This window comes from Falco punctatus (assembly GCF_963210335.1).
Source record: "Falco punctatus genome assembly, chromosome: 5".
NCBI classification, from domain to species: Eukaryota; Metazoa; Chordata; class Aves; order Falconiformes; family Falconidae; genus Falco; species Falco punctatus.
Window position 1 is genome coordinate 49,745,750 of NC_137584.1, and position 12,842 is coordinate 49,758,591.

The window sequence follows — 12,842 nt, forward strand, 5'->3', positions numbered from 1 at the left end:
AGTTACCCCTCTCTGCCAGCACCCAAGACCTAGAAGAGGAATGCAGAAGTTGGGGCTGGCTTCCATTAGCATATAGCTTGACCTAGGGACTTCTTCATTTTGTACTATGAAATTCAAAACAGCAAGGATGTTGCTTCTCTAACTGCTTTGTATTGCATTTTCACTGGTTGAGAGTGCAGTCCTTGTTGCTAAGTAATATCAATTTCAATTAGGAAAGAAAACAAGCCACAAACCTCAACGTAAACTCTCTGACTGCTAAAACTGAAGGAAATACTAGCTTCAGCAGTCAACATATCCTTCAGGAAATAACTAAACCCTGGCTTGGGAACAATGCAAGAGACTGCCAAATGTATCTTGACTTCTTTGCCTGATTGAGTGGTTGTTGGTAAAACAAACTGCATTTTCCCAGCTAACAGTACCAAATAGTTGGGTTTGTTGCAATATATAATTGGATATATGTGAAGAATATGTGTTTTCATAGACACGTATGCACTTGCTTGGCAGAGTTTAGTGAGAAAATGGCACTGCTTGAAGAGTATTCTAGAGTACTTCTGATGTGGGAGATCAGTGGTCTGGGCTCAGAGTCCTGCCCATGTTGAAAGCTACAGATGTTCTATAGAAGGTGTTCCAGCTGTTGGCTTTTGTTCATTTTGCATACTGCTTTGAATGTGATTTGAAACCTGACACAAGTTTAAAAATCCCACAAATCTTTCTCACATCTAAAATAAACTGAGGTGTATTGTTAATTCAGTAATTACATAGAAGGGCAACTCTTCTCACTTAAAACTCCAGTCGTTACAGGGTTACAGGATGCTTTCCTGAAAAATGTCTCAAGAGTCAAGAAAGAATATAGAAACGTGTGTGCCTGGAAAAAAACAACTCAGAATTAGTCCAGGTGTAATTACAGGGGCATATAATAGTCTTTCTGTGATTTGCCGGAAAGCTTTCAAATAACATTATCTTTGCCTGGACAGTTGCTTCCATCTCCACATGTCCAGAGCAGTTGTATAGCTTGAGATCCTGATTTTGAGACTACCTACATTTTTGACTCCTGAGACGGCATGCAAGGTTGTATCTCATTTAAGGTCATTCAGCTATGTTATAGTATTTCATAGAGAAATAAAGCCGGTGCTGTTTGAATCCCCAGGTTTTAGTATTTCAATATTTATTAAATGGATTTGTCACCAAGATCTCCAGTGTATTTACTTTCTCTTCTCATTTGAGAGCTTTGTAATAGTTACCTAGACCCTGTGGACTTTGTAGGAGAGAGAAGATACAAGCCTGCAAATAGGTACCTAAATCAGTGCTGCTTTTGAAAGTGTTAATGGTCTCGAATGAGAATTTCACTGCTGCGTATGTATGCGGTTAGCTGGATGATCTTGTGGTGTATCATCTGTGTGTGGGGCTGCTAACTCCTCACGTCCAAAGGAAACAAAAACACTTCTCAGTTTTTTCAGACATAAAGGCAAGTCAGAAAACCTCTAGTGCTTTCCCCCTGAGCTTGTGTGTGAATTGTGGTGATGTCTCTTTTTGTGTCAGTTCAAGAGATCATTTTACAGCAGCTGAATTTTTAATGGGAGTCAAAAGCATTCAGCGGGAGAGAAGCTGTCTCCCTGTGTCTGGTTCTCTCTCTTTGTGCATTTTGAGGTAAAAAGAAGGAAAGCCAGAAATACCACACTGAGAAAAAACAAACTTTCACTTTGTAATGTATCCTGAGAGGCAGCTGCTGCACTGTCTCCTGCTTTGTGATGGAGAAACAGTAACCAAGAAGAGCACAAGAAATGCAAAATGCTAATACCACAACTAAATGGACTGCAAAATGTTGTAACTCAGCCTTTGCGAGACTGATATATTTTTGTTAGACTAATGAATGAAAATATTTAAAGGCAGTAGTTTTCCAAGTATTTCCTATTTACTAAGCCTACCTGCGTGAATGGAAGGTTGATCCATCATTTTCTATATTAATCAGTTTATAGTTCAGTTAATTTTGGATCAACAAAATATTTGTCTCTATTAGTATGATGGCATTATGGTGATGACTGTGAAGGCTCTTCCCATCATGAATACTGATGTTTGTCCAGATGGCTAAATCGGCAAACAGAGCTAATTCAGCTTCCTTAAACTGCTGAGCATCTTCTGACAATGCAAATGCAGTTGGCCTTATTAGCATTTTTACAGAATGTAATTTCTGAGGTACAGTGCTGAGTTTTTTCTTTGGAGGGAGATGGAGGAGGAGGCTGAAGGAAAAAGCATAAAGACATGTCTGAACTTTGAAAAAGGGAGTGTCAGTGAAACAGAAGGTCAGACAAGGCAGCTGCAAATGTAGAGGTGCGCAGGGTAAGTTGTTAGTGGCAGTATTTGTGCTACCCAGTACAGTGGCAGCAAGGTTTTGGCAGACCTGTACAGTACCAAACAGAAGAGGTACCACCATGGCAAAGAGTAAAACTACATGCTGAAAGAGCAAGGTTTGCAACGTGGATGGATGGAAGAGGAATCCTTCGAACTTTGGAAGTGCAACACTGGAGAATGTTAAAAATCAAAAACATAAGTTTCTGTGAGATCGTTCATGGTTTATTTGGTCATAAGATGGTGATGAGATTTCTGCCCTGGGCTACTGCTTCACGGTTAAGAGGCTCGTCACAAAGTCTGAGGAAATTAAAAGGGGGTCCTGGAACAGGTTAGTTTGAAAAGCAGCAAGTTCCTCTGACTGGTACATCCAAAGATTATGAAGGATCTTGAATATGAACTAACTTTGCTGCTAGCAGAAATAATCATGTCTGTGTCCAAAATCTTGAAGAGCAGTACTATTTTCCTGCAATACGTTTAGAAAAGAATTTAGGAACATTCAAGAAATGTGCAAGTAAGGTTTACATCTGAACTTTGCAGCTGATTAAAGCAAAAATTGAACGTGGAATAACAAAACACCTGTAAACTGGTTTGAAAAGACCTAGGTAGGATGTTTCTTCCAGAGGCAGATCATGAGTCACTAGTCTCTCCGAAGTCTTTGCATGTGTCATTAAAAGTGATGGCTAGAAAAAAATAGCTGAAATGGTGTGTTTAGTTCTGGAAAAGTCAACACATTCCAATGTAAATAGGTCCCCCCCTAGGATTTCCTGACAGAAATACCTATGTGTGCACTTTGGCGTAGTGGGGATCTATACTCTGCATGAATGATTTGCCAGGTGTAGAACCCCCAGCAAATTACAACAATACGTATTTTACTTACTGTGTTTGGATGGATTAGCAGTGCAGGGAGAACTGGCCAGGAACTGGTCCACAAAGGGGAAGACGTAAGTAGTCACTTTGCATTATAAAAATGAGAACAGTGGGTTTGTCTTTATTTCATGCTCTGTTTAAATTAATTTGTATTTTAAAATACTGCTGTTTAAAATATTTACTGTTGTGAGACAGCAACATTTACAGGTTACATACAGGTGTTTGTATTACTTAGGGTGTAGCAGTCTTGGGTATTTCATGTCCAGTAGAGCTCAGTTTGTTGGACTGGTCCAGTAAGCATCTTCTAAGACACAGCTAACTCTTCGCCTTCCTAATGTGATCAGTCGTTTCCTGGAAAAGCTTTGTGTAGTCACTTTGTCCTTCCAGCTGCCACCTATCCTATGGGAGAGGGAAGAGATGTAGCTGGAGAAATTGCTCAGTGGAGTTACTGGCAGCTTAGCCACAGCTTAGGGAAAATTAGAGCACCTGAGATTTCATGACAGATGACATTAATTTTCAGAAGATTTCTGTGTATCCAGGAATTTAAATGTTTATATTAATGCACCTTGCATACTCTTACAAGACAAGTTCTGTCTTTCTGTGAAAATTTTGGTTTTTAAATAATAAAATTATACTAGGATGAAGTTTACTAGTTTCATTTTCAATGCTATTTTAATTAGCAGAGTGAGTTGTTTTGCTTCCCTCAGTTCTCGGATGTACATTCTTTGTAAAAAGTCAGAGGTTCTTTTAAAAATCCTGGGCCAGCAGGAGTAAAGCAAATAGATGTTCCTTTCCCAGCCTTCTAGCATCCCGCTACTTTAAAAGTGGTATCCTGAAGCAGCCTCCAATGGCTTTATATTTCTTGCAGTAGCTATAGCAAGTCCAGCTTCCAATACTTCAACTTGAGCTTCATCAAAGGCTCAGTCATTGCCCTGATACAGAATGACAGCCCGTGTTCTGAAAACGTATTGATCAGATTTCCTGGGAGTTTTGTTTAACCAGCAACATTAGAAACCTTCAGTGTTAGTAGTAAATGTCATGAAGGGAGCATCTTGTTTTATCAATATCTTTCTGTAACAGTATTGACTGTTCAGTTTGTACAACCAAAACCTGAGACTGGAAATGATTCTGTCTTTTACCCCTCATGTATACATCAAGTCATTGAATACATTATTGCTGATATTGAATTATCCTTGGTTATTAAAAAAGTCAAAATGACTGTGTTCTGGAAAGCTTCTTTGACAATGAGGAAAGATGCAGGAATGGACAGTGGCTAGGTTCTCTGCAGATGTAAGTCAGCACGGCTTCATTGACTTAAGTCTGTAAATCATAACGATTTAATTTTCTCAGCTACTGCATATAATCACATGTGGTGAGATGGCAGTATCTCCTGCTTTCCTACTGGGCAGGTATATTCAAATTAGCATAAAGCTTGAGCGTTCTTACTGTTGATGGGTTCAATTTACTTCCGTTAAACCAAATTAAATAGTAATAAAATGTGTTTTGTGCAGAAATAACATCACTGTTAGTAAATTGTAGTCCTCTTACAAGTAGCAGGCCTCCTGAGCGGGACCTTCAGTGCACCGGGGTCTTTGGTGGCTCCGTTGTAGCTCTGTTGATCTCAGTGCTGGACCATTCTCTGCTAGTACTGTGTCTGGTCCCGACGCCTTACGGCATCACAACAGATCTGAGAGGAATAGCGATGGTTCACATGTAGCAAAGTCACTGAACAGGTTCAAATTGCTCCTCTTGGATGAAATTTCCTGGCTTCTTGGCTGGCCTGATAGTCATCTCATGAGACAAACGCTTCAGACCAGCATACCCCATCTTTTGATGACCACATCTTTTAGGAAGTGGTGTATTTCAGACTGCTAATTGAGGAGTCTTTGAAATATTGGGCATTTGAGGGGATTGCAAATTTGAATGTTTCATGGATAATAGATTAACAACTAGCTGAAAAAAACTTTTTATTTACCGAAACTAGTGTGTGAAACTCATCACAAGTTACCACAGAGGCTAAGAGGTCAGCAAATTTCAGAGCAGGTTGTTTTTCAGGTATTCAAATTTGTTATAATAAATAGGAATCACCCCAAGCTTTGGTTTCATGGAGAACCCAGGCACTTGTGTTTCAGGACCGAACCCAGCTTTCAGCTCTTGGTATGCTTAGAGAACTGTGCGTGAATTGTCCTAGTGCTGTTTATCATAGTTTTCCCCTCAAAGCATAGAGCGTCAGGGCACTATTGGAGACTGCTCTGCATTTGTATGATCTTGAATCAGCTACAGCTTCACTGTAGTGTAGTATTTGTTATGTTTTGTAAGGAAATACTGTATATATGTTGTGTAACTGACTCACAGTTTGAATGTATTGGATGATTTTAGGTATTCTGTTAATCAGATTATGCGTAATTCTACAAGTGCAATTCTGTAAGTGGTAATGCATGTAAAAATAGTTAAAATAATGAACAGGATTAAAGGAGGGGAGATGAGGCAAGAGAAGAAGAACAGAACAAGGGGCCAAAAAACCTCTTCAAAATAAGTATTTTGTATTTTTTTAATTACTATTATTATTATTTAGCTTTTGTATTCAAGGGTTAAAAAACCACTGTAACTTGCATTACCTTTTCCCGACATTCCCTCAGACCTCCTAGATCTGCAAATACCCCAAAAAATATTAATTTAGGCAGCTAAAATACAACCTTTTAATTTCTCTGTTGGATCCTTCAGGCATACCCTGTGGCTCAGCCTTTTTCTGAAGGTCAAGAGAGTTTTAGTCATATGACATAAGTAGCTTGAGTGTGGCGTTCATAACTTGAATAATGTTGTGGATGATAACACCATTAGACATTTTTACAGCTTCAGCAGGAGTTCAGCCAGCAGGACTATCAGCCTGATAAATGCTTTCATCTTAAAGGTTGTATTGCTACAATAACCCCAAAACTTAAAGCTGCTCCTTGAAATGTATGGCCTGACTAAGGAGGTGAAGAGTGCCCTGTGACATTTCAAGGTTGCTAAAGAGCTCGCTCAGGTTCCAGTGCAAAAATGGAGATGTCCACATGCAGCTGTTCTGATCTGAATTGGAGATTTCTGTAGGACACTGTTATTTTAAATGAACTGGGGCTACTCAAAACAATTAGCTTTAGATTGAGGTGAGACGAACTCAGGGTGATGAGTCCCAACATTTTGTTCCTACCCAGTTATAAAGTGCTTCTACAGGATTTTAGGAGACAGAAGCCTTACACGGCTGTTTTCAGAAACAGTAGAGTTTCACCTCCTCTGTCTAGGTATTTTGCAGTTATAAAACTTAAAGAAGACTGGTAAAAAACTGTTATACAGAGTAGGCTGAAGGTGTTTTGAGAAGCTAACAATGAAACCAGTAGGATTTTGGCTTTGTAGAAGTTTGTTTTGTAGAGATCTGAAAGAGGGTGGTTATGTTCTCAAAGTAGATAGTGAAAGTGGCTGTGCACTGATCATGCATGTAAAAACAGTTGAAATAATGAGCAGTGTGAAAGAAGATGGGATGATACAAGTGGAGGAAGAGTAGAATGAAGGACCACAAGGAAAGGGAGTGTGAGATGAACAAAAGTCAAGTTCTTGCTTTTATATCTAAGAATAGTAATCTGAGGCTTGTAGCAAACTTTACCCACTGTTTTAACCCAGCAGCTATTTAACCCAAAAATATTTGTAAGATGTAATGATTACAGTTTTGGCAGGCAGATACTGTTTTTTTCATTGCTTCTGATAATGTGAAACAACTCCACTGATTTTCTTAAGATTTTAATGACTTTACCGGAGTTCTTCTGTTAAACTGCTATTCTAGTTTACAGCCTTCTGCGTTTCCTAGTAATTACCTTGTTCATAGAAAAAAACTTAGGATTTTTTGACTAAGACCTTTGAAGCCACGCTTCCTTTCTGAAACTTTCAAAAGTGGAACCATGACAATTGTTTCCTCGGTGAGTACCGTTGTATAAGTGATACAATACACAGTTAGAGTGCTGCAAGTCTGGCACAACATCTCAGAAGGAAGATAGGAAGGAAGACCTCTGACAGCAGAAATCAACAAGGGTGACTGGAGGCTTCTGAACAACAACTGTGCAGGAAGATCCTGGGTAGGCTATGATTCTTCATCTTGGAAGAAATGACTAAGGGATTGGATAACAGAGGTCTCTACAATTGTGGCCAATACTTAGAATGTAAGTAGGGAGCAATTATTCTGTATTTCTTTTAGTGTTAAAAAATAAAGGTTGCCAAGTGAAATTGTCGCTTATCAAAGAAAGGGGAATATTTTTTGCTGGAAGCTACCTGACTGTGCAGGGGAGGTGCTGTCTCAATGCTTCCTGTTCTTTTACTCCTACCCGTTAGAGGTAAGATACAAGGGTAGACAAATTTTTGATCTGGGCATATAATGGTTAGAATCTTAAATTTACAAGCACTGGAAGTAGGTAGTAGGCTAAAGGGCAAGTATAAGATTTGACCTTTTCAAGTTGATGAGCACCTTTAAAACATATTTGCCTTGTATGGAATTACATGGTAGCAGCGGCAGCCTTGGCTAATGTGTTTATCATTTTGTGGATTTATTAATCCTTATTTCCCGGTGTTTTTCTAAAACTAATCAAATATGCAGGATCTTAACTTGCATAAAGCCTCAAGAAGAAAATGCCTATAAAAAAAGAAATTGTAGGTTCCAGTCAGTCTGCCTTCTGTCAGTGCACATTAGTTGTGAAGTAGTTTAGGGGCAAGAACAAAACATGCGTTATCCATTTTGTATTTGACATCATGGGTGGAAGCTCTTACTCATCTCTTCCTGAACGTGTAACATACTGCCTTCCTCTTGGGGTGTAATGACCTACTTCCAGTTCACTGACCATATTGCTTTTTTCCTCTCTTTTTGGAAGACATTCTCCCACTGTCTCTCTGCTCATAACCAAATAACCTGTCCTCCTGTATTCAGCTTTCTATTTCTTAAAAGCTGTTTGAAATCTCTGCTAAGATCATTTTTGTCAGCTATGCCTTTTGATATTGTTATGACTGATGCATACCTTGGTTTCTGCCACCTGTTTTAGAAGTTTCTGTGTAATCCAAGAGTACTGCAGAAATGTGGGAGCCCTTCTGCCAGCTCACTTCAGTTGTAGTAATGGCCAAGTTCAAGTAGTGTCTCGTATTCAAGTGAACACAGCACACCCCACTGTGAAATGTTACTTGCTCACAGATTTTTAGGAGCTTGCCTGTAGACCTTGCTGCTTTAACTTTATTCTTTACGTCCATCTTTCGTTGTAGTGTCCTATTGTGGCACCATTTCACGTCCCTGACTGCTTTGCTTTCAATTAATTTCCAGCGTAGCTAGTTAATTACAAGATGCCTTTGAAGGAGGGTCCAGTGGCTGACATTTGGTGGGACTAAGAGGGCTGTTCTGTTATTTTCAGGTACTGTTTGGCACTGCTGATGGACAGGTTATCGTCATGGACTGCCACGGCCGAATGCTGGCCCACGTGCTCCTTCACGAGTCAGATGGCATCCTCAGCATGTCCTGGAACTACCCCAGCTTCCTGGTGGAGGACAGCAGCGAGAGCGACACGGACTCTGACGACTATTCCCCACCACAAGGTAGCGTTTTGGGCACATCCTTCTGTTTCAGCTTTGCAAGCCCTCACGAAGGCATCTCAAACACCAGGGAGCTATAATGCTCTACTAAAACAGCAGGATGGCCACAGTTTCAAGCTGGTAGAGGGCTGAAAGGCAGTGTGTTTCTGTGGGGGTAGCATGGTGGACAGAGCAGAGAGCTGGTGTGGGAGAGTGGGTTTGTCCCCAGCTCTGCCACCAGCCACGCTGCATGGCTTGGTACAGGTCATACCTCATCTGTGCTGCTCTGCCTCAGATGAGATAACAAGACAAAGCTAAAAGTTTTTAGTGACGGTAAGTGAAAAACACTAGATAGGGGCATATCAGGCTTCGCTGCTAAGCAGATGTGAGGTATTGCAATGGTCGGTATGTATGGAGGTAGTCAAGAGTGCAGTCACAGAAGTCTATATATTATATAGATTCACGTGAAAAGGCAGCAGAGAATACCACATCTTTAATTTTATCTCTGTTTCATAGAATTTCTGTAATGGTCATTATAGTCCCATCCCTGATAGTTCTGACTTAAAGAGCTCAATAAATTCTGTAGAAGTATTGGAAATGAAAATATTTCCTGCAATTACACAGGGTAGAAGAAGGGTGAGTGCCGCTGTCTGCTTCAGAGCACATTGCCAGTTTGAAGGTCAGGAAGAAATCCTTACCTCTGTTTAAGTATAAATATATTCATTGGGTGAAATGTTTTGGTTTAAAACTCTTTGGAAATCGTCAGTATTAAAGATCTGGGAGGCATAGATATCCATGCACAGTCAGCCCCATCCTTCTTATCCAAGTAATACTAATACTTATTAATGCTATTGATTGGCCTGTAAGTTCTAGGTAAACTGTTTCTGTGATCCAGTGTATAAAGTCTGAACTAAATTAAGAATTAAATTAATATAACAGTGATTGTAGAATGAAAAAATTAAATACAAAATAGCTAGGGATAATTCCGAATTTGCATCTCAGATCTGAATCACTGAATTGAAGACTCTTGCAGTTGTAACTTTGATTTGGAATCAGTCCAAAAATCTACCTTTTTGCAGAATTGTATATATATGTCAATATAATAAGCGTATGTGTTTAACAAATAATGATAGAAGATTAGAAGATTGTGATCATCTGGTAAAATGTTAGCATCTTCTAAAACTGAATTTTGTTTTGGCTTTCATGCCTCACTTTTAGTGCTGGGTGAGATGTCTTACCTTAGAACAAAAGAAACAAATTCTGAATTTCCTGGCAAGCTTCTAAAGCAAGACAGAGAATAATATTAAATTGATTTTTCATTGCTTTTTCAAAAATACTTGTGTATTTAAAATCTTCCAGTTGGAGGGCGGTGAAGTTGCAGAGTACACAGATGAGAACTTAAATGATCCGAATGTGCTAGCTTTTTCTGAGTCAATCAGGGGGTGGGTGGACTCGTTACAAGCCTACAAGCCTATTTTAATGATTACCCAAACATGATGTGTTTTCTTTAGAGCAGATGCAGCATAAACCTCTCAAAGGTGACAAGCTTTTGACTCACACAGATGTGTAGGAAGGACTGGAAGTTTGATGGGTTTTTCTTATTAAATTATATACACAGAGAGATGCTAATTACTAGACATCTTTCTCCAAAATGCTTTCTGATCAGCTTTTTTACAAATTCAGGAAGCAATACCACTTTTAACTGGCTCTGCCATTTTTGTTGACTGAAAAGATGCTGGCTGGGCCTTGAGAGGCACTTTGTCAAGGGCCAGTGGCACCTCCTGTCAGAAACTGTAAACAAAAAATGTTAAACAGCAAATGCTACAGATGGTGATGTTGGTCATGAAGCATTTGAACAAGGGAATTTCAGTGAATGCTGAAAAACAAGCCCTGAAGAGCAGAGACTTTGCAGAAATGCTTTGTTAAGCCAAGTGTTCCATTTGGGCTCACGTCTGCCTTTGAGTGCATTGGTTCCTGTTAATGCAGGATGGCAGGTACCTTTTCATGCTGCTGCCTAGCTCTTAACAGTTAGAATACAGTAGTCTGTGAAAGGTCAATATGTTCTCTTAGAAGTTCTTATAATTTCTCTGTGTGATTTCAGGAAGAGTCCTCAGCATTTGCCTAGGCAGAAAGTGTATCTAACAAATAGCTTTTAATGGGATTATATTGTTTATTACATTGGTTGTCAACTTGGGTCACAAGGAAACGTTCCAAAGCACTGGGTTTCAATTTGTGGACACTTTGGGGAGTTGACAGTGGAGAAAGATTGAAAACCACCACTGTAAAACATAATAATACCTGCATAAAGCACTTTGGAAATACCGCAGTAAATATTCAAGAAGTAAAAACACTGGGGTTTTGCAAAAGCAGACAAGCTGACTAGCTCAACCTGCTCTGCTTTTGCTCGTTGATGTTGCAGAAATAAGCAGGTAGAGTTTGAGGCTTGGAAGCGCTCCCGATGGCCACAGGCTGAAGTAAAGTGTATTTTGGCCTGGATGTAATTACTTCTGGTTGTTTGTCTCTTGCTCACTCCAGAGCCTTGTTTTTGCAGATGGACCGGCTGCGTACCCAGTCCCAGTGCAGAACACCAAGCCACTACTTACTGTCAGCTTCACGTCGGGAGACATCAGTTTAATGAACAATTATGACGACTTGTCTCCTACTGTCATCCGCTCAGGGTTGAAAGGTACAGAAGGAAGCCATTTCACCCCCTTCCTGTGCTCTGTTTTTCATGTATTTTTAATGATGTTTGCCTAGGTGATGTTTTTGCTGTCCTGTCTCCTAACCCAGGACTCCGCCCCCGCTAGCGGTGCCGTGTACAGTGACACCTGCTGGTGGAAGGGCTGTGCCTGGCTGATGGAGTTAACGGTGTTTGAAGAAATGTTTCAATTTTTGACATCGTGTTTTTATGGCAGTTTTGTAGAGCACTTGATCTGTTTGCTGTTTTCCAGCTGAATGTGTTAATATGTTCATGCTTCTTTGTGTGAATGCCTGTGCTACATAATGCTTTCTTTGCATTATTAATTCACAAGGTCTCCTCCTGTGCTTTTGATAGCCAAGTATGAATTGTAGTGCTGCTTTGACTCTCACAGATATCGAAAACTTGCTAGAATTATTGATTATCAAGAGGCAAGTTATTCTGAGAGAAGGAAAATTCCACTGATTAATTACTATACATCTTGCTAAGCGATGTGCATGGATGTTTGTACGATTAGTATTCCATGTAAAATCTTTAATTCACATTGAAATTTTTACTGTTCTTACCTATCAAAAAAGTTCCCTACTTTGCCAGCACCCTCAGTACAATTTACAGTGCTTTGTCGGCAGAGACGTTTTAATTCACTACGGCGCATAAGCGCATGCTTAAATAATGGGTTCTGCTGGTTCTTTTTCATCTGCACAGATAAATAAGTTTGATATTAGATGGGAGAGGAAAAAAAGAAAAGCTGTTGGATCAGGCTCTTAGCTGTTCTGTAATAGTGGGATAATTTTGGTGAAAAGTTGCTCTAACACCAGCCCAGTAGTTTTTGGATGATCCACTACGTAGGGTAGTCTTAGGAGGTAAAAAAAGTCACCTTTGAGGTTTCTTTTCCACTCCTGCTTCCATCTGTGCCAACACGAGAAGTGCACAGATGGCAAAATGTAGCATCATGAGGAAACGCTATGATCCAGAAAATTTACTCAGCTGAAGGGAAGCCTAAAGTCTGGGAAACTGGAAGCAGTTTAGAGAAGCTCTTGTGATATCCACCAACAGGTCTGCCCAGCATCTCTACAGTAGGGAGTGGTCTTGAGTTGTCCTCTAGTCTAGCTTTCAGCTGGAAACAGTACGAGAGACAAACCCCATCTTACGCTTTGTTTAGAATTGCAGGGCTCTGTTTTGCCGAGGATGTCCGTCCTGTTTTTCTTTCCCCATTGACTTTCAGTAATGGAAAAAAGATCCCTTATTTATGTCACCCTCCTCTAGCAGAATGTTACTGTGCAAGCTAGAGTAGAAATATTCTTGTGAATTGTAAACTGGACTGCATCGTTTTCGTCAGTAGACAAAGAAT

At 39.9% G+C, this 12,842-nt stretch overlaps 1 protein-coding gene across 7 annotated transcripts in view; it reads left to right on the forward strand.

Annotated features, from left to right (window-relative positions):
• The window catches only part of TULP4 (TUB like protein 4), a 172,230-nt gene that overhangs the window by 127,863 nt on the left and 31,525 nt on the right, over window positions 1–12,842 (forward strand). For all 7 annotated transcript variants that reach the window (XR_013928321.1, XR_013928322.1, XM_080388453.1 and 4 more), the window contains 2 exons: window positions 8,637–8,817; window positions 11,345–11,479. Coding sequence is in view for 5 of the 7 variants with exons in the window: in XM_080388453.1 (XP_080244579.1) it covers window positions 8,637–8,817; window positions 11,345–11,479 (316 nt within the window). In the remaining 2 variants the exon portion in view is untranslated. The remainder of the gene's footprint in view (window positions 1–8,636; window positions 8,818–11,344; window positions 11,480–12,842) is intronic.